The sequence below is a fragment of the Rhinatrema bivittatum genome, chromosome 16 (assembly GCF_901001135.1).
Source record: "Rhinatrema bivittatum chromosome 16, aRhiBiv1.1, whole genome shotgun sequence".
Taxonomy (NCBI): domain Eukaryota; kingdom Metazoa; phylum Chordata; class Amphibia; order Gymnophiona; family Rhinatrematidae; genus Rhinatrema; species Rhinatrema bivittatum.
In genome coordinates, this window is record NC_042630.1 from 70,296,869 (window position 1) to 70,318,708 (window position 21,840).

General features: G+C 47.8%; 1 protein-coding gene across 3 annotated transcripts in view; it reads right to left on the reverse strand.

Annotated features, from left to right (window-relative positions):
• PLD2 (phospholipase D2) overlaps nucleotides 1-21,840 on the reverse strand; it is a 444,278-nt gene that overhangs the window by 252,579 nt on the left and 169,859 nt on the right. For all 3 annotated transcript variants that reach the window (XM_029581771.1, XM_029581768.1, XM_029581769.1), the window contains exon 8: nucleotides 9,285-9,377. In XM_029581771.1, coding sequence (XP_029437631.1) covers nucleotides 9,285-9,377 — 93 coding nt within the window. The remainder of the gene's footprint in view (nucleotides 1-9,284; nucleotides 9,378-21,840) is intronic.

Sequence of the window (21,840 nt, forward strand, 5' to 3'; positions counted from 1 at the left end):
AAACATTGGCAAGTTAAATGTAAGACATTGATAAGACAGGCTAAGAGAGAATTTGAAAAGAAGTTGGCTGTAGAGGCAAAAACTCACAGTAAAAACTTTTTTAAATATATCTGAAGCAGAAAGCCTGTGAGGGAGTCAGTTGGACCGTTAGATGATCGAGGGGTTAAAGGGGCACTTAGAGAAGATAAGGCCATCGCGGAAAGATTAAATGATTTCTTTGCTTCGGTGTTTACTGAAGAGGATGTTGGGGAGGTACCCGTAATGGAGAAGGTTTTCATGGGTAATGATTCAGATGGACTGAATCAAATCACGGTGAACCTAGAAGATGTGGTAGGCCTGATTGACAAACTGAAGAGTAGTAAATCACCTGGACCGGATGGTATACACCCCAGAGTTCTGAAGGAACTAAAAAATGAAATTTCAGACCTATTAGTAAAAATTTGTAACTTATCATTAAAATCATCCATTGTACCTGAAGACTGGAGGATAGCAAATGTAACCCCAATATTTAAAAAGGGCTCCAGGGGCGATCCGGGAAACTACAGACCGGTTAGCCTGACTTCAGTGCCAGGAAAAATAGTGGAAAGTGTTCTAAACATCAAAATCACAGAACATATAGAAAGACATGGTTTAATGGAACAAAGTCAGCATGGCTTTACCCAGGGCAAGTCTTGCCTCACAAATCTGCTTCACTTTTTTGAAGGAGTTAATAAACATGTGGATAAAGGTGAACCGGTAGATATAGTATACTTGGATTTTCAGAAGGCGTTTGACAAAGTTCCTCATGAGAGGCTTAAAAGTAAAAAGTCATGGGATAGGTGGCGATGTCCTTTCGTGGATTGCAAACTGGCTAAAAGACAGGAAACAGAGAGTAGGATTAAATGGGCAATTTTCTCAGTGGAAGGGAGTGGACAGTGGAGTGCCTCAGGGATCTGTATTGGGACCCTTACTGTTCAATATATTTATAAATGATCTGGAAAGAAATACAACGAGTGAGATAGTCAAATTTGCAGATGACACAAAATTGTTCAGAGTAGTTAAATCACAAGCAGATTGTGATAAATTGCAGGAAGACCTTGTGAGACTGGAAAATTGGGCATCCAAATGGCAGATGAAATTTAATGTGGATAAGTGCAAGGTGATGCATATAGGGAAAAATAACCCATGCTATAATTACATGATGTTGGGTTCCATATTAGGTGCTACAACCCAAGAAAGAGATCTAGGTGTCATAGTGGATAACACATTGAAATCGTCGGTTCAGTGTGCTGCGGCAGTCAAAAAAGCAAACAGAATGTTGGGAATTATTAGAAAAGGAATGATGAATAAAACGGAAAATGTCATAATGCCTCTGTATCGCTCCATGGTGAGACCGCACCTTGAATACTGTGTACAATTCTGGTCGCCGCATCTCAAAAAAGATATAATTGCGATGGAGAAGGTACAGAGAAGGGCTACCAAAATGATAAGGGGAATGGAACAACTCCCCTATGAGGAAAGACTAAAGAGGTTAGGACTTTTCAGCTTGGAGAAGAGACGACTGAGGGGGGATATGATAGAGGTGTTTAAAATCATGAGAGGTCTAGAACGGGTAGATGTGAATCGGTTATTTACTCTTTCGGATAGTAGAAAGACTAGGGGACACTCCATGAAGTTAGCATGGGGCACATTTAAAACTAATCGGAGAAAGTTCTTTTTTACTCAACGCACAATTAAACTCTGGAATTTGTTGCCAGAGAATGTGATTCGTGCAGTTAGTATAGCTGTGTTTAAAAAAGGATTGGATAAGTTCTTGGAGGAGAAGTCCATTACCTGCTATTAAGTTCACTTAGAGAATAGCCACTGCCATTAGCAATGGTTACATGGAATAGACTTAGTTTTTGGGTACTTGCCAGGTTCTTATGGCCTGGATTGGCCACTGTTGGAAACAGGATGCTGGGCTTGATGGACCCTTGGTCTGACCCAGTATGGCATTTTCTTATGTTCTTATGTTCTTATGGTCTATGATATGGTGCGGAGTGTCAGGCACATCTTCTGTGGAGAAGGAGCTGGATAAGGCATCTGCGCAAGTGTTCTTGTCCGCAGGGCGATACTTCAGGAGGAAGTCAAATCGGTTAAAAAAACAATGACCATTGGGCCTGTCGATGATTCAGGCGTTGCGCCTGGCGCAAGTATTCGAGGTTTTTGTGGTCGGTGTAAACCATGATTTGATGTTGAGCACCTTTGAGCCAAGGTCGCCACTCCTCAAACGCCAATTTAATTGCTAGGAGCTCCTTGTCTCCTATTTCGTAGTTTCGCTTGGCTGGAGAGAAACACCGTGAGAAGAAGGAACAGGGCTATAGAGTATGGCTATCAGCATGTTGGCTAAGGACTGCTCCAACCCCGACGTCAGAGGCATCGACTTCGACAATGAAAGGTCGCTGAGGGTCTGGATTGCATAGAAGAGGTTCTTTAAGGAATGCCTTTTTGAGTTGTTGAAAGGCGCTCAAGGCTTCTGATGACCATTACGAAGGGTTAGCTCCTTTTCACGTCATGGCAGTAAGAGGTGCGGTCAATGTAGAGTAGTCATGAATGAATTATCGGTAGTAGTTGGTGAATCTGAGAAATCTTCTCAGGGCTTTAAGGCCAATAGGCTGAGGCTAGTCTCGAATACTCTGGGTCTTGTGTGGGTCCATTTGAAACCCCTGCCTGGACACTACGTAGCCTAGAAAGGGAACGGAATCTTGATGGAACGAGCATTTCTCTAATTTGGCATAAAGGTGATGGTCTCTCAATCCCTGGAGAACCTTAATTACATCCAATTGGTGGTCCTGGAGGTTCTGGGAAAAGACCAGAATGTCGTCAAGATAAACAACTACGCAGGTGTAAAGCATGTCCCTGAAGATTTAAACATAGAAACATAGAAATGATGGCAGAAAAAGACCAATCAGCCCATCCAGTCTGCCCAGCAAGCTTCCACACTTATTTTCCCATACTTATCTGTTTCACCAACCACCAAGATCAGGGCCCTCGTTGGTAATCGTTTGACTCAAATTTCCTGCCATCCCCTGTCATTGATGCAGAAAGCAATGTTGGAGCCGCATCAAAGGTGAGCATAAGCCTTGTGGTTAAGGGCAGTAACCCCTGCATCAAGCAAGTTACCCCGATGCTTATTTACCCAGACTGCACAGATTGATGCCTTGTTGGATGTTGTCTGAATGTAAATCCTGTTTTCCACATTTCCCCCTACCGTTGAAGCAGAAAGCAACGCTGTATATGCTTTCAAAGTGATGTATCAGACTTAATTGGTTTAGGGTAGTAACTGCCATAATAAGCAGCTACTCCCATGCTTATTTGTTTACCCAGATTGTGAAGTTCAGTACTTGTTGGTTGTTGTCTGAAACATGTCATTCATCATGTTTTGAAACACGGCCGAGGCGTTGCAAAGACCAAAGGGTATGACTAAATATTCAAAATGGCCGTCGCGGGTATTAAATGCTGTCTGCCATTCATCGCCCGAGCATATATGGACCAAATTGTATGCCCCTCTGAGGTCCAACATTGTGAATATTTTGGCTCCTTGGAGCCTGTCAAAAAGTTTGGATCAATGGCAATGGATAACGGTCCTTCATACTGATCTCGTTCAGGCCACGGTAGTCTATACATAGGTGAAGGGAGCCGTCCTTCTTGCCCACAAAAAAGAACCTTGCCCCAGCAGGAGACTTAGAAGGTCTGATGAAACCCTTCACCAAATTATCTTGGATGTAAGAAGACATAGCCTTGGTTTCTGAGAGAGAAAGTGGGTATACCCTTCCTGTGGGAGGCTCAGTATTAGATTGATGGCACAGTCAAAGGATCGGTGAGGTGGCAAAGTGTCTGCTGCTTTCTTGGAGAATACATCTTGATAAGCGGAATACTGTGGAGGTAGACCCGAAAGAGAGGTAGTAGTGGTCATGCATGGCATATGCATTACCATCTCAAGACATCTCCCATGGCATGACTCTCCCCAGTGGGATAGTTGCAGAGTGCTCCAGTCAAATTGAGGTGTATGTAATTGTAGCCATGGTAATCCAAGTACCACCGGATGAATCGCTTTATCTAGGACTAGAAATGAGATAGTCTCCATGTGGAGGGATCCTGTGTGGAGACGGCTAGGTTGCGTGGAAAATGAGACCTCACCAGGTAATGGCTCGCCATGGATAGAAGACAAGAGTAGCGGTGTCAGTGTCCGGACTGTGGGGATTCGTAGGTGCTCCACGAGTTGTCTGAGTATAAAATTCCCACCGGCACCGGAATCCACTAGAGCTAATGTGTGAAACTCGAGAGCCTCTGAGTTAATAGAGACTGGAAGGGTCAGTGGAGGAGATGGCGATGTTAAGACCTAGGAGGAGTCCTCCAGCAGATCCTAGGTCTGCAAGTTTCCCGGACAGATAGGACAGGTGGATACAGCATGACCAGGTTGGCCACAGTACATGCAGAAGCCTTGTCTTCTCCGGTAATGCCTTTCTTTAGCTGATAGGTGACTGCGGCCCAGCCGCATGGGTTCTTCTTCCTCCATGCACGGTTCTGGCGCAGTCTGGGCAACTGACGGAGGACGAGAGCAAGAGACCTCCGATAGTATCTTCTTGGACCCTTTAAGCTCCTGTGACCGTTCGCGTAGACGTCGCTCAATACGTCCGGCTAGGTCAATGAGGGAGTCCGGGTTATCAGGAAGCTCACATGCTGCCAATTCATCTTTGATGCGAAAGTTAAGGCCTTCCAGGAAAATGGCCCGCAGGCAACCCAGGTCCCAATGGAGTTCCGAAGACAGGGTTTTAAACTCAATAACTTAGTCAAAGGTATGGTACCTTGTTGGAGATGCAGAAGTGCAGATCCAGCAACAATCTTGTGATTGGGATTGTCAAATACTGAACGAAAGAGAGCAAGGAAGCCAGTCAAATCTTTAAGTATTGGATCATTATGCTCCCAAAGAGGTGATGCCCAGGCTAGGGGTTTCCTGTCTAATAGAGACAGTATATACGTAGTTTTGGACACTACATCCGAAAAGTAAGTAGGTTGCAGTGAAAAGTGCATACAGCACTGATTCAGAAAGCCTCTACATAACAGGGGATCTTTTGTAAAACATGTAGGTGCAGGCAATGGTGTAGAGTGCCGTATAGACAACGCCTGTGAAGTAGTGGAAGATTTGTCAGGCATCGAGGCGGGGTCCAGCCAAGAATTCAAATGGTTGAAGGCGTTGGCTAAATTCTCCAGTGTCCTCTTGCTCGGAGAGTCGTTGGGCCAGGCCAGGGATGGCATGGAGGGCTGAGAGCTGAGAGCTGAGCCGGGTCCATGGAGTTAGCAATCTGTTATGTTTTGGTATGGATGTGAACCCTGGGCCGAGGTGAGAGGTGACTCCGCCCTCAGGGAGGAGCCCTGTGGGCCTCACCGTCGGTTAGGCTCAGTCTCAGAAGCTAGGACACAGCTGTAGATAGACTTTATTAGGAAGGAGAGAGAGAGAGAGCATAACCCGAGGAGCGAGGAATGCAGTAAAGGTATAGTTCGTGAGCAGAACCCGTGGAGTGGGTAATGCAGTCAAGTACTGTTCTTGAGCAAAGGATATTCCCAGGGTGATACTTCTGTTGTAAGGATCTGGTTGTGGCCAGAGGAGCGGGGTATGCCAGATAGTCTTCTCAATAGTGAAGTAAATACCTCAGAGGTGTAGCTCAGTAGTGGCCCGCAGTGCAGGGTACACCGAAGATGATGGTATGAAGCTGATGGTGTTGAGGTAGTCTGGGGTCTTGGAGCTCAGCTAGTACTTGAGAGTGAAGCGAAAAGATCCTGCAGCGCAGGATAGGTTGTAGTGACTCCTGCTAGTGAGAACGCGGTAGTGGCCCGAGGCACGGGGTACACCGCGGGAATCCAGCAAGGTGAGATGGATGTGAAGCGAAGTAGTACTCACGATGAATGGTTCCAGAGAACAAGGCAGGAAGGCCCTCCAAGGAGCGGTTAGCCCAGGAACGCGGAAGAGCCCCCGAGGAGCAAGTGAAACAGTGAAGCAGGAACCGGAAGTCCAAGGAGAAGCAGATTCAACAATGAGAGGAACTCCTTGCTAACTCGTCTGTGAGTAGGGCCAGGGCTTAAGTACAGTGAGGCAGTGACATCATGCGGAGGGAACGCCCCCGAGGTTCCCACCATGGCGTGTACTAAAGACAGCCCATGCGTGCACGCGCTTAGGTAACTCCAGGACAAGATGGCGGTCGGGATCGCCCATGCCATCCCGGGACGCCAGGGAGGTCGGCGTTAGCTGGCAGAGGCCACCATTCTTCCAATGATTGCCGAAGCAGCAAGAAAAAAGGTGAGCATGAGAGGTCGCAGCTGTCTGTGACCGACGGGCACAACATGAAGCTCTCTGCAAGGAACTGGAATCGCCACCCTCAGGAGACACAGACGGTCTAGTGTCTCTCGAACTGCTACTTGTTTGTCCAAGGAGCTGCACGGGGAAATTAGAAACAAATCGTGGGTAGGACGAGCAAATTCTAAAACATAACCTTCCTTTACCATGCTGAGAACCCACTGGTCCTGAGTAATACTGGTCCACTCCACATAAAACCTATAATTGGAACGAAGGAGTGGACCAGCCTCGCCTCACTGCGAAGACAACACTGGAAGCACTCCCCCCAGCGGCACCTCGGAATGGCCTTCGAGCATTGAAAGGATTGACCCCCAGGCTGCCCCCGAAGAGAAAACTGCCTTTGGGGCCCGGACGCAGGTCTTGACGGCCAAGACCTCCTATCTCGCCGATAATGGGAACACACCAGAAAAAAACCTCTTGCCCTTAGGTTTATCCTCCGGCAACCTAAGGACTTTATTATCCTCAAGAGACTGCATCAACTGCTCAAGATCCTCCCCAAATAAGAGTCGACCATTGAAAGGCGGACGTCTCCCTTGGCCCTTCTCACCTTTAACCCAGAATCGGGAGCTCCTCATTCCGCTTCCACCAGCTTCTGCACCAACTTATAATACAGGAAGGCCATGGGGGGCCCCGCATCCCAACTAGGACTGGATCCGCCCCATCCAAGTCAGAGTCCTCCTGTGGGATCTTAACCCCAAGAACCTGAAAAGCCAGAGGCAGCAAGGCATCAAGTTCTTCCTTTCTAAAAAGGCATACTACTTTCGGGTCATCCCCTTCGGGGACCGGGACTACCAGATCATCCCCTTGACTTGCACCTCCAGCCATCAGAACTACCGGATCCACTTGAATATCCTGGTCCTGAGCCTCCTCTGCCCCCACAGGAGCCTCGACAGACTCATCAGACTCTTCCCCCCTGGGCCAGAACCCGAGGGGGGACCCAATAACCTCTGGACCGGAGCGACCCGTTTTCTCACAGAATTAATGTTTTGGGTCAATCGTGCGCCTCTCCGTAGGCTGGGCCAGGAGGGACCGCGAATCCCTGGCAGCATAAGCTACCTGCTGCTTGGCCAGGTAAGCCTCATGCAGCAGCAGCACAAAGTCTGCAGAAAAAGGCCTAAAAGCTCCAGTCTCCACAGGGAAAGAACCAGAAGCTGACAGCATGGGGCTCCCTTCCTCTACAAAGTCCCCCTAATCACAGCCGGAGACAAACATAGAAACATAGAAATGACGGCAGAAGAAGACCAAATGGCCCATCCAATCTGCCCAGCAAGTTTTGTACTTTTTTTTTTCTCTCATACTTATCTGTTTCTCATGGCTCTTAGTAACCTTTTGATTCTATTTCCCTTCCATCCCCACCATTAATGTAGAGAGCAGTGATGGAGCTGCATCTAAGTGAAATACAAACATGAGGAGTATCTAACTGAAATACAAACATGGAGGAGCATCCCCCTCTCCACCCCAGCAGCAGCACTGGAAAGGCCGAATATGAATCCAAGATGGCCGCCATTCCCATGCTGATCAGGAAAGGATCAGCATCCTGGCCAGCATCCCCAAGCGACGGCAGAATGGCAGCAGAGAACCCCCGATGTTGCTCTACAGCTGGTGGATGATTGGATGAGCCCTTCCTGCCTTCTGAACACCCAACGCAAAGACCTAGCCTACTAAGCCGCGACTACGTGGAGCTGCACGAGTGGCATGCAGAGCCACAGCCCATCAGAAAACGGAGAGAAACTGCCCAAGCAACCAGCAGTAAAATCGCAAAGCAAAAAAAAAACAAAACAAAAAGAAAACAAACCTACTTCAGCTGCTCAATACTGAGGAGCAAGCCACCCACATAGCAGAACTGTGAAACTGCCTTCAGTTCCTTGTCTTTCTTTTTTTTTTTTTTTTAACTTTACTGAAAATTCACTAACTGAGAAAAAAAGCCTATAAAAAAGAATCGGCTGTCTCAGATCAAAAGCCTTCTTGGAGCCTGCAGCCGCCTAAGCGGCCTCGTGAAGGGAAGGGATCTGGACCACCAGATTTACACCCCATGGGCCAAGCACACCCAAGGGTCACCACCCCTGGCTTACCCACCTCAACTGGACAGGAAAGAACCCCTTAGGATTTTAAAAAAAAAAACCTGGGAGGAAGGCTCAAAAGGAAAAAAAAACTGTCTCAGTTGTAAAACTGCAGGTTTTGCACCCATCTACCATCTGCTGGAGACAGAGAAAAACTGAGGAACTGCAGGTAGCACGTGTGATTAAGTAGCAGTGTCAGTAAAACTTTATCTGTCTCAATCTGCTGGAAGGGAGGCAAAAACCAAGAGTCTGGCCTGATCTGGGTACGTACAGGGAAAGATGAGTAGTTGGTATCATTGGACAGACTAGATAGGCCATTCGGTCTTTTTCTACTGTTGTGCTTCTATGTTTCTAAGTAATTCTCTATTCACTGAATAAAAGAAATCCATGAGATTTGTTTGACATAACCTGCCTATGGTAAAACTGTGCTGCCTCAGATCCTGCAATCCACTGGACTGTAATCCACTATCATTTACTTCAGAAGAGTCTCCATCATTCTTCCCACCACCAAGGTAAGGGCCTGTAGTTTCCAACCACCTCCCTGTACCACTTTTATGAAGAGAGACCACATCCACCCTTCTCCAATCCTGTGGGACCATGGCCAGTTCCAAAGATCTACTGAACAAAACCTTCAGTGGTCTCGCCAGCACATCTCCAAACTCCTTTAATATCTTAGGATACATCTCATCCGGCCCCATGGCTCTGTCCACTTTCAGTTGACAAACAGCAGTAACAGAGGATGGGGTGTTTTACTGCAGTAGCACAGTACAAGGGCATATTAATAGCAGAAGCATAGGATGGGAAGTATTTATGGCAGGGATTCATCTGCAGGGTCTTGAAGTGCCACACACCTTTTTGACCATCGATAGCATATCTGGTGCCGGCCAGCACAGCTCAGTCCTTGGATCCGGTGACCTCCAGAACGCTTCAGGATCATCCCCTCCCTGCAAACAGGGGAAAAGGAGGTTATGAAACCGACAGGACATGGAAGCAGCACAACCCCAGCAGCACATTCACACAACCCAGTCACCAAAAAACAATTTCACAACCTCAAAGCATCCCTAAAAAAAAGTATTTGACAAGGATATCGACGTCCATAATTCAGACATAATTCGGATAGCAAAATTAACTGAATAAATTTATCCGCTTACCTTTAAGAGAGCTTTTTGGCCGACCAGGTTTAGTCGCTAAATCATCCAGCTACTCTGAATACTGGAGTTAGTTGGTTAACTGCTAACTCAACTCCTCTCTGTTATGCCCCCGGAACACCATTAACTTATCCAGCTAAATTCTAGCAGCCTAATTTATTAGATGGCTAGATTTAGCAAGATATGTGCCAAAATATTTATTTACCCAGCTAACTTATGAGTTAACTGGCTAAATGCCAGCTCATATCTGCTCAGAAAACTGGTTTTAAAAAAATGTTTTACTCAATTACTGCAGCATGGAACTGGATGAATAACTGAATAAAGACCTCAGCGGAAGAGAGAGCAGCACACAGACAACCCAAATTATAAATGCAGTATGAATAGCTGAAGAGAGACTTCAGGAGATCAGGGGAGGAAAAACAGTGTCCTGAGACCCAAAAGTATCAAGGCAGCAGATACTGGAGAGGAAACAGAAGCCCCTAAGACTTCCAAGAGTCTGAATACAGCACAAGCAGCTGAAGATGGATCTCAAGGGAGAATGTTTTACAAAACAAGCTATAAGGCAACAATAAAAGCTTCACATTTTTCTGCAGAGAAATCAGAGTTGCTTACCTATAACAGGTGTTCTCCGAGGACAGCAGGATGTTAGTGTGACATAATCTGATGCAGCCGGCACAAAACTTTGATCTCAAAGAATGTAGAACTTTCAAACATGCAGCTGTAGTCATCACCCTGCCCCTTAGGCAGAGTCCCTCAGTCTATGATATAGCTAATACATGGAGAAACCAACTCACAGGGGAGGTGGGCTGGTTTTGTGAGGACTAACATCCTGCTGTCCTCAGAGAACACCTGTTACAGATAAACAACTCTGCTTTCTCCGAGGACAAGCAGGATGGTAGTCCTCACACATGGGTGAATCCCTAGCTGTCCGAGCAGGACAAAGTGGGAAACTGCACAGTGCACAAGCACTACCCGTATCCATTTTGCCTGTGTGGCAGCTGACCCTCAAGGGCTCCAGGCTGGAGAAGAGTTGGGTTTCACAAAGAAAAAACATAGAGATGACTGAGACACAAAATCCTCATGCGTAGCAGGGGCGACTAAGGCAGAGGAGTGATGCGAGTGCGAGTATAGGCATACTCTGCATCACGGAGGAATTACAAGCAGGGTGTCAGATCAGTAACCCTGACAATGAAGTAGGCCTAGAACCTCCTGGGTATAGGAAAAAGCCTAGAGATGTAAAAGAGAAGGACTCCTGAACGAAGACCGCACAGTTTCCTTTGGTGTTAAAAGACAACCGAAAGCCCAACTGGGGCCTGAGAACTCCCCAGAAAGAAACTGCTGTCCACTGACATCTGAAGGACAAAATGTCTCTGCAGAAGTGTGCCCATGTGTGACTGATAGGCACAATGGGCAGAAAACCCAAGTAATGCTTAGAGAATAATCAGCAACAATTGCCGGGCTTAAGACAGACCCTGATGGTGAAGCATCAGACCTAGCTGACCATGCAGGACAGCGTCAAGAGTTTCAGGGGATGAACAGCAACCCCTGAATAGATTACTAGACCAACTCCCTAGAAGGGAGACAAATTAGGCCTGAAGCTCACCCACCCTGTACCCTGTGTCAAGGGCAGGGCTATCCATCCTGTCTATAGGATTGCTCAGATGAACAGAAAGGCACTCTGGGCAACCTAGTGAAGAGAAAAAAGCTAAAGGCAGTATAGGTCAGAGCCTGGTGAAAATATAGGGAAAATGTGGTGTATCTTTCCCTGCAGGTATACACTAAGAAATACCATGAATGTCTTAGCTTTTCCTCCCCTCCCCCCAATATCCCAACTGGAAGTCAGAGAGAGTGGGAACACTAGGAGGCAGATCGCTGGACTGCCAGGGTAAGTACAAGTCGCTAGATGGTATATTTATTTTATTTATTTATTTATTTATTTAACATTTTTCTATACCGACATTCGCACGAGACATCACATCGGTTTCCAGATAACAGCAAATTCAGCCAACAGGGCTTTACATTGTAAACTGATATTATAACTGGGGGGGAGGGAAGGGATGGGAAAGGGTAGGGCAGTAACTTGGAACTATTTGAGTAAGCTGGGATAAGTGGCGGGGAATAGGGGGATTATTTACAAAGAGGCAGGAGTTAAGTACATTCTATGTGCATTCTATTATATACATTCAATATACAAGGCGAGGGAGAGGTAGGGGGCTAAGCCAGGAAAGGATGGGAGGGGAGGGGGTTGCTGGGGGGAGGGGGTGGGGGGGAGGAGTCTGGGTGTGATGTTGGGTGGAATGGAGAGGGGGTGAAGGGGGGGGGGGGAAGTGAACTGGGCTGTTAGATTAAGAGTATGCGTGCGTGAACAGCCAAGTTTTAAGTTTCTGTCTAAATTTCTTTGGACAGATCTCAAGGCGTAGACTGGTGGGCATTGAGTTCCATAGCTTGGGACCAGCTAAGGAGATGGAGCGTTGTTTGGTGGAGGCGAGGTGGGATAATTTGGGTGATTCCAGTAGGGAGTTACCCACCGAGATAGAGCCCTCAGCCTGCTTGGAACAGCTGAGACTGAGAGCGAATTCCCCACAGAAGAAATACAGAAATACTCCACTAAGAGACAGGAAGCTGGGTTGCAGCAAGTAAAACACTTGTCAAACAGGATTTCTTCACCGGCCCGGAAAACCTAAAGGTACCAGGGCAGGGCCAGGATGATCTTAGAACAGATTGCCAAGCATCTGGCTTAGGTATTAATACCCCAGCCATGACTGCAAATACTTCCCCCAAGGAAGCACGCAGTCCAGTAATGGAACAATCGTTGCATGAAACAGGTCTCCCCCATCCGCAGACAGAGTTATCTCTAAAATGGGGATGTATAGCTTGCAAGTCTCAGCAACCAAGAGCAGCACCTCTGTTGCAGAGTCCCTTGTCCCCCAACTCCCTCTGCCATGGATATGGTGATAGATCGAAGGGTATACTTGCCAATTAGACTAGGACCCTCCTCACTGAGGTAGAGTTCTGCAGATGAGAATGACTGGCCAGAACGACCCATTGAACTCAGCAGGTATCAAGGTGATTCCCGGACAGGAGAAACCCTTAAGGTTCACCTGGGAGCTACTCTGGAAAGGCTCCCTCGCAAAATGGACCTGCTGTGCCTTAAAATGACCTAAGAAAAGCATTACCACTCGATCAGCTCTCGGAGCTTATGAGGAACCGAGATGAATTGTCAGTCAGAAGTGGTGACATCCCTTCCCCAGGAAAAAAGAATGAGGGACACCCCTTGTGGGGGTGGACAATCGGGTATCCAGAGTGGAATCTATAAGGGTTGCCCTGGAATCCAGTCGAATCTCCCCTTCTTGAAGAAAGAGGAGTAATGGGAATCGATGCCTCCTGATCCTAAAAACCTTTCACCTCTCCCGTTGAGAGTCGAGTTACAATCACTGATCACTGAGGTTCAGAAGCGACCAATCCAGGCAGCTACCTTCAAATGGGGTAGGTCACAGTAATCAATGGAGCCTCAGCATGTCTAACGATTGCTGCTGCTGTTCTCTGGCCCTGGCCTCCCAGGAGATGCACCGATTCAAAAAAATCAAGGCTCTGGCTCAGAGATAAACATGCCAGGGACGAAACCTCAGAGGCATTCCCATAAAAGAGGTTTGTGTAACGGGAGGGGTCGAAAGACATATTCCTCTTCCAAGGAAGGAGAAATCTCCTGACGCTACCCTCCCGGTATCTACTCCCTTAAGGTTTGATCAGGAATGCAGTCCTAGGACAGTCCTGTGGCTGTGGTGCACAATCTGTTGTGTTCGTCACAAGGGAAACACACACAAATACATCCATACAGCAGAGGATAACTGGAAAAAAGAGCCGTCCGCTGTAAAAACACGATGACCAGTGGTATCCATTTGCTGGAGTAGGTGGCAACGTGCTGCCAAAAGGCAAATAATAGTGTGTGATGACACATTCCCTTGCCAGTGCTCCCCAGCACTTTGCAGTGTAGAACTGACGAGGAGACTGAGACCATGACATGAGGATAGCAGAACCCTGGCTTGGCTGAGAACTGCACAGACAGGAAGAATGCCGCCTGCCATCTTCTGAGGCGCTTGAAGTAGATGCCTTGCCATACCCGACCACGTATCCTGTGCTCCACTGTCCCAGTGAAGTGCATAGGAACAGTGTGACGACTGAGTCCCCAGTACCACTGAGGCTCTGGAAAAGGTATGGTGGTGGGTGGCATTCTATGGAGTCGCCCCCTCCAGTACCTGATAACACTCCAAGAGATTGAAAACAGCCCTTGGAACTGCATCAGGAATGGCTGACCGCCATTTCCCTCATGGAATGACAGCAGCGAAGTCCATAGCAACCGACAGTGCCCATGGTGCTCTGCGGTCTTTCATGCGGCAAGTGACTGAGTCCAGTGGCGTCGGCGCCCGTAGAGCCCACAGTGCTTTCACACTCACTAACGATGAATCACATCCAGGGCACAAGATGACACTGCACCCAGGGCTTTGACTACATCAACAGCCCGGCGCCACCAATAGAGACCCCGTGCCTGAAGGCATTGATGGACCGGCGGTACCAAGGATGCCAGCGGCAGTTGCAGGCAGAAGCTCTGCAGCCCCGACACAGCCTCACATGCCTTATCAGTGCCCAGAGGAACCAATGAATTCCAGCGCCATCGACTGTTCCCCTCAGCTCACCTATCCATCTGAGGACATAGATGCTGTGAGCTTGATGGTGTCTTTCGCCAGCGGCTATGGTTGACGATAGCCTCACTAGCAACTCATTAATACCAATGGTGCATGAATCCAAGCGGAGTCTCCGATGCCTCCCAACCCCAGTGGCTCAGGGCCCCCAAGAACATTGGCATCCATGGTGCCCGATAGCCAGAGGTGTTGTGTCCGTCGGTTCCCGATGCCCTCTCTCCGCCCTCTTTACCTCTTTGGCGCCTCCCTCTTCGCCCGCGGGAAGATTGGCTGCCGCGGCGTTCTTCTGCCGAAGTCCTCCGGTGTCCCCGGACCGGCTGGAAGCTGCAAACCGCCATGTTTCCTGGAGGCCTAGGGGCGCGCACGCGGCCCCGACTGAAGTACCGGTGATGGCGCGAACCTCGGGGGCGTCCCCCGAAGATGACGTCACCCGCGACGGATATATAAGGTCTTAGAATTTGCTAACAGATTGAGTTATCAAGGGTTACTCTACCTAAGCTACTCTGCCTCCTCGGACTTAATAGGGGTACCCGCTCCTCGGGGGCCTCGCTCTCTCCTTTGTTTTTCAGGTGACAGTCTGGAACCGGTACTTGCTCCTTGAGGGCCCTCGTTCCCAGACTTACTCGGTACTCTCTTCTGCCTGGAAGTCATCACTGCCAACTACATCAGTGAGTTACCATCGCTCTCTCAGAGCTTTCCCTGGAACCAGGTACTCGCTCCTCGAGGGCCTATACATTCCAGCTCCTGGGCTTCTATGAGACATTGTGTGAGTGTTATCATCTGGTTCAGTACATATACTTTGCATACCCTGCCTACTCACTATATTTCAGTTTCTCTACAGCTCAGCCTCCAGGGATCGCTGTTCCAGTATCTGAGGGACTACAGCCCAGCCGGGCATTCCAGCTCACTACTGCCACCTCTGGTGGTTCAGTATACTGTCTAATAAAAGAACTAGTGTGTGTCTGTCTCCATACTCTGAGCCTGACCGGTGGTCCCTCTCGGGATCTTCCCCCGGGTGCGTGGTCATCTGCCACCGGTCCAAGGATCCACCCACAACTCTCCTAAATAACAACAGATTGCTAATCCCAAGCAGACTGTTAACTCCGAACTGAACAGGAGGCCAGTGATGGGACAGCACAATGCCCCTCAGTGCTCCATTGGGACATTGCCAAGGCACCTCGAGGACACCAGACCACTATGCTGGTATGCCTCGGCATACCAGGGTGCCTTGAGTAACGGGCGACCCTGGTTCTTGATCCATTCAAGGCTGAAGTCCCTGCTGCTCAAGGGCTTCAGTGGCACTTGAGGGCTCCCAAGAGCCCCGTGGTTGACAGCCTCAGGGACAACTAGGGCCCGATAGCCTCCATGGTGGCCCTGCACCTTGATGGCATAGAGGGCATCGATGGTATTGGGGCAGCTCCACATCGAGATGGCAACAAAGCCACACACCATGTGTTCCCAAGGGCGGCCGTGGCATCAAGGCTATGCCCGTCAACGGCATCGGAGGAGGTCACTCATGCACCTCGATGGCACTGGGGATGGCCACTCATGCATCTCAATAGGATCAAGGACACCCATTGCACCGAGGCATCTATGGCATGGAATGGAGCAGAGGGATCCATGGCATGGAATGGAGCCAAGGCATCCATGATATTGATGGGTCTGCCCAGGCTCTCAGTGACACCAGTGCCTCGAGTCCACAAATGCGTATAGCACAGAAGGCCCTTACAGCATCAAGAGCGATCACACACTCCAATAGCTTCTAGGGCATCCTAGCACCTCGACAGTGTCAATGGTGATCATGGCGCTCAATGGAAGTCCTCTTCCCCGATGCGGTCCTGACTTCGATGCGTCAGATTAACAGTGTGTGCTGGTCACAGGAGTGCTCAGGCAACTGTTACTGGGCATGGCACCGAAGGTGCAGCAGCAAGCTGCTTGCCCAGGCTCCTGCATGCCCTCTCTCCCAGGGAGATTGCACTGCCATTACCAACAAGCAGGAGGGGAGGCTACTTCATCCAGGGCTCCTGCCCATGGAGACTACTTCCTTTGCATATGGGGGGGATGAGTTCTCCCCCCCCCCCCCCAGGAACGGTATGGTCCTCAATAGGAAAATAGGTTCTTACCAGCTAATTTTCATTCCTGTTTTTTTTTTTTTTAATTAATACTTTTATTAACTTTCAATAGAACAAAACTATTACAATAGCAATATGAATACAGAATACTTCCCCAAGCCCCCTCTATGTAGAGGAGCTCTAGTCGTTCTGTTATAGAATCCCCCAGAATAAAAGATGAGTTCTTACTCACACACCCGAATAATCTCATACCCTATGTCTACTCCCACCCCTGTTGTCCAAGAACAGCGAAGCTCTTAATCTAACAACAGATTACATTTGAGAGATATATTCCACAAACGATTTCCATGATGCACGAAAGGAGGCCATTCTCCCATATTTAGCAGCTGTTAGGGAGGCCAGCCGATAATATAAATGTAATTTATCTATGACCTCCGGCATCTTCGGTACCTGATCAGTTTTCCACTTTACTGCTATCAATGTGCGAGCAGCTATAAAGGTATGAGAACAGAAGTGCTGCTGGGATTTGTGAAGGGCATCTGGGAACACATGTAGCAAGGCCATTTTGGCGGACACCTGAAGAGGCACATGAAACAGGTCACTCAGCCAGGCAAATAGACGTTCCCAAAAGGTTTGAATTTCTGGACAGGCCCACCATATATGGAAATAAGTACCTCTACTTCCACATTTGCACCAGCAGGAATCCGAAGCAGTCGGGTATATCCTATGGATTTTATCTGGGGTGAAGTACCATCTGTATATCATTTTATAACAATTTTCACGTAGGCCTGCGGAAATTGAACATTTCCTAGCAAAATATAATATGGCCTCCCAGAATTGCGGGCTCAATTGCTCCCCCAAGTCCGATGCCCACTGCCGCTCAAATGCCTTTGTTTCCTGGCTAACTGGAAAAAGGGCTTGATATATTTTAGAAATGGGACCCTTCAGTCTGTCACTATATTGCACCAATGACTCAAACAGCGAGCGACTGGGTCGTAACTCTTTAGTACGTTGTATAGACTGAATAAAGTGAACTACTTGAGCATACGCCAAGAAATCTTTTGAACGAAAAGGGGAGATATCCATTAGACCCTGCAAAGATAAGATCGACCCTTGGGACATCAGTTGACCCACTGTGGTGATACCCGCATTCCGCCAAACTTCCAACTGTGAAATATGTCTATTGTAGAGAAGAGAAGTTTGGTAGAAGTAGTTATAGGCCCCGACTAATTGCCTGCTGCTTTGCTTCCAAATATTCAGAGTAACCTGTAATGACCATGTTATGTCCTTAACTGTCCGCCATGTGCCTCTGGGCTGCCAAAATATGGCCCGCAAGGCCATAAGACCTAAAATAGCTTGTTCAATCGTCACCCATTGTTTAATTTCCACATTGCGGTGAATGTCAAGTACAGCCCGCAATTGAGCTGCCCTATAGTACCATAAAAGATTAGGAACTCCCAATCCCCCCTGCGACTTTGGAAGATATAAAACCTGACGCGCAATTCGGGGAGGGCGTCTGCGCCAAATAAAATCGAATATCCTTTTTTGCCAGCGGCGGAGCATAATCATAGAGATCTCCACTGGTAAGGCAGAAAACAAATAAAGAAATTTGGGCAGGATTGTCATTTTAGTGATAGCTATTCTTCCCAACCATGAGAAGGTGCGCCTGTTCCATCGACTCATATCCAACGTTAAGTTATCTAGCAGTGGTGTATAATTTAAGTGATACAGATCAGTTAGCCTAGCTGATAAATGAACCCCCAGATACTTTATGTGGGATTTTGCCCATTTGTACGGAAACGTGCTGCGAATGGTTTGCATTTCTACCGGACTCAAGGTCACGCCAAGTAGCTCAGACTTAGAAAAGTTCACTTTAAGTCCTGCTACTTTGCCAAATTGTTGTAGCTCCCGTGTGACCCCCTCCAGGGATGGCATTGGATTAGTTAAAGTCAAAAGGATATCATCAGCAAACAAAGATGCCTTGTACTCTTCAGGCCCCAATCTGACTCCGTGTATATCCCTAGCTTTTCTGATCCAGGTTACTAAGGGTTCAAGGTACAATGCAAATAGCAATGGGGAGAGAGGACACCCCTGTCTGGTACACCTTCTAATAGGGAAGGCAGTACCATATCCGCCATTCACCTTAACCCTGGCCGTGGGGTTGTCATATAACTGTTGTAACCATTGCAAAAAGAAAGGCCCCAAATCCATGTGTTTTAAAGTGGAAAAAAGAAAGAGCCAATGCACTAAGTCAAAGGCTTTTTCTGCGTCTAGTGATAATAATACCGCAGGGGTCTGAGTTTTCCTAGCCCACCATATGAAATCACTGACCTTCCTGATATTATCTGCCGCCATGCGCTGTGGGATAAATCCTACCTGATCGCTATGTACAAGCTGCGCAAGAAATCTATTAAGCCGCAGGGCAAGGACGCGTGCCAGGATTTTAAGATCCATATTGATTAGCGATATGGGCCTATAAGAGCCGCATTGGGCCGGATCTCGACCAGGTTTAGGAATAACAGTAATGCCAGCTGTATTGTTGTGGGGTCCTATGCCTTTTCCTTCCCGGAGATTATTAAAATACTGGGCTAAAGGTTCTACCACCGAGGATGCACATTTTTTATAGTATACCCCTGAAAGCCCATCTAGTCCGGGTGCTTTGCCCGATTTCAGGGATTTAATCACCATCTCAATCTCAGTAGGCAGGATTGGTGCGTCCAGGCTCTGTCGTTGCTCATGGGTCAGTCTTGGCAAATCTAACTCGTGCAAATACACCGTTATGTCAGGCAATTGTATGGAGCCCTCAGACTGATACAGGGTCTGAAAGAACTCTGTAAAAATGTTACATATTCCCGCCGAGGCGGTAAGGATCTCTCCTGCTGAATTTTTGATTTTGGGAATATTAGTTTGGGAGGTCCGCGCCCGAAGTTGACAAGCTAAAAAACAGCCTGCCTTGTTCCCACCCTCATAGTATTTTTGCCGTAGAGAGTCCAAAGCATAGAGTATCTGCTTATTATCAAGTTGTGCTAATTCATCTTTGAGGGCAAGTATCTTCTGATAGCATTGCTTAGAATGAGTTTTCATATGGACTTGGGATAGGGCTGAGATTTTGCCAAGTAAAGCTAGACGCACCCCCTGCTCCTGGCGTTTACATGCAGTAGCCCTAGCAATCAGAATCCCTCTGGCCACAGCTTTGGAGCATTCCCACGTAGTATTAGGGGATACCTCCCCACCGGAATTCAAGTTAAAATATTCCTGCATCTGAACGTTCAGCCCCTGAGCAAAATCTGTGTCCTGTAATAGGGACTCGTTCAGCCTCCAGAACCGACTTCCCGAGTCTCCATCCACCAGGTCCACCTCCAATGTTATGGGAGCATGATCGGACCAAGTGATGGCCTCTATAGCTGACCCCCCGACCTGGTTCCCCATTAGCTTATCAATCAAAAAATAATCTATGCGTGAGTAACTTTCATGAGGTGCAGAATAAAAAGTGTATGATCTAGACCTGGGATATCGGCTCCGCCAGATGTCTACTAAATTCCAGTCTGAGATAAGATTTCGTAGTGCCTTTCTACTGGACCCTGCCAACTGAGAATGAGGTTTAGAGGTATCTATATCAGGCCTAATCGAGACATTAAGGTCACCTCCCAAGATAATTGGTCCATCCGCATGCAGGGCCAGCGCTCTATGTAGTTCCTTCCAAAAGGGCCCAGAATCTCTGGTAGGAGCATAGACCGCCACCAGCGTGATTTTCTTCGAACCAATCTGGATATTTAAAATAAGATACTGCCCCTGCGGGTCAGCAACATGGGACAGGTGCTCAAATACCAAATGTTTTGAAATCAAAATCCCTGTTCCTGTATATTTAGCTTCTGGCCCACGTGCGGCTAAAAAAGAATATGGGAATTCTCTAAACTGCAGCAGCCGCTCATGTTTGCGCTTCAGATGCGTTTCTTGAATGAATGCAATGTCTGCTTTTTGATGTAATAACTCGCTGCGGAGGAGAGAACGTTTTCTGGGAGTGTTTAGGCCTTTAACATTAAGCGAGATTAATCTAACCATTATCAATCAAAAGGACAACCATCGCTGTGGGTGCATTTGGGGTGTCCTGTAGCAAGTCAAATGTACCTTGGGTTTTATCTGGGTAATGAGAATGCATCATCACATCAAAGTTGTAGACAAAAATTAAACGGTATCTAGCAACTAGAAAAGGGTTGAACAGGATTACTGATACTTCACTTTCAATGCATATACAGCATAGTTCTCTGATTCAACGGCAGGGGAGAAGAAAAACCGATACTTCACACATCCAGCAGAGCTCTCTGCTTCAACGGCAGGGGAGAAAATGAGGGTTCGCACTCACAAAACGGGGAGTAGCTGGCTTGTTACGGCAGTTACTACCCCAAACCAAATGTGCCTGATACTTCACTTTCGATGCACATCCAGCATGGCTCTCTGCTTCAACAGCTTGGGAGAAGACTGATACTTCACGCGTATCCAGCATAGCTCCCTGCTTCAACGGCAGGGAAGAAGAAAAACAACCAATAAGGGCTGTATAACATAGGCTGGGTAAAACAAATAAGCATGGGTGTAGCTTGCTTATTGCGGCGGCTACTACCCCGAACTAATCAAGCTAGATATTTCACTTGGATGCAGCTCCATCACTGCTCTCTACATTAAAACTGGGGGTGGAAGGGAAATAGAACCAATGAGCTAAGAGAAACAGATAAGTATGAGAGAAAAAATGTGTGAAGCTTGCTGGGCAGACTGGATGGGCCATTTGGTCTTCTTCTGCCGTCATTTCTATGTTTCTATTATGTTTCTATGATTTTGAGCTCCCCTACCTCCCTCGCCTTCCCCAAAAAAGATTCGCTCACCGTTTTCCGCGAATCTAGCCCCTGGGGGGGGGGTTACCTGATGTGCCTCGCTGGCGGCACACAACTCCGTCCCCTCCCCTCCTCTTCCACCCCCACTGGCCCCAAACATACCAAAAGTTAACACAACACTTCCCTGTTATATAACTTATCTACCAATACCCTATGAATAAAACTGTTTTCAGCAGTAGTGAACATCCTATTACAAGGAAACCTTTAAAGTTTAAGCTAAATATGAAGTCCTTTCTGCAGTATAGTCTCTGTCGTTCTGTGTTCCATCAATGGAAGAAGTCGAACTCCTTCAGCCATTCTCAGGAACGAGATTCCTGGAACCCATTGGATGTCTACGCAGATGTCCGCGTCCCAGTCCCTGTCGTCTCCACCGCAGGTCTGCATCGGACCTGCATCTGAGGCGCGGGTCAGGAGGCTGTGGCAAAATCAAAGCGGATACCAGCTTGAGTGAAGCATTCAGCCGCCTCTGCAAGGGTTTTAACCCTATACGAGATACCTTGATGTTGGAAAATCAGCGCAAAGGGGAAAGCCCATCTGTAGCGAATCTCTTCGCGATGAAGTACCGTCGTCGCCTCTCGTAATAAGAATCTCTTTTGCAGTG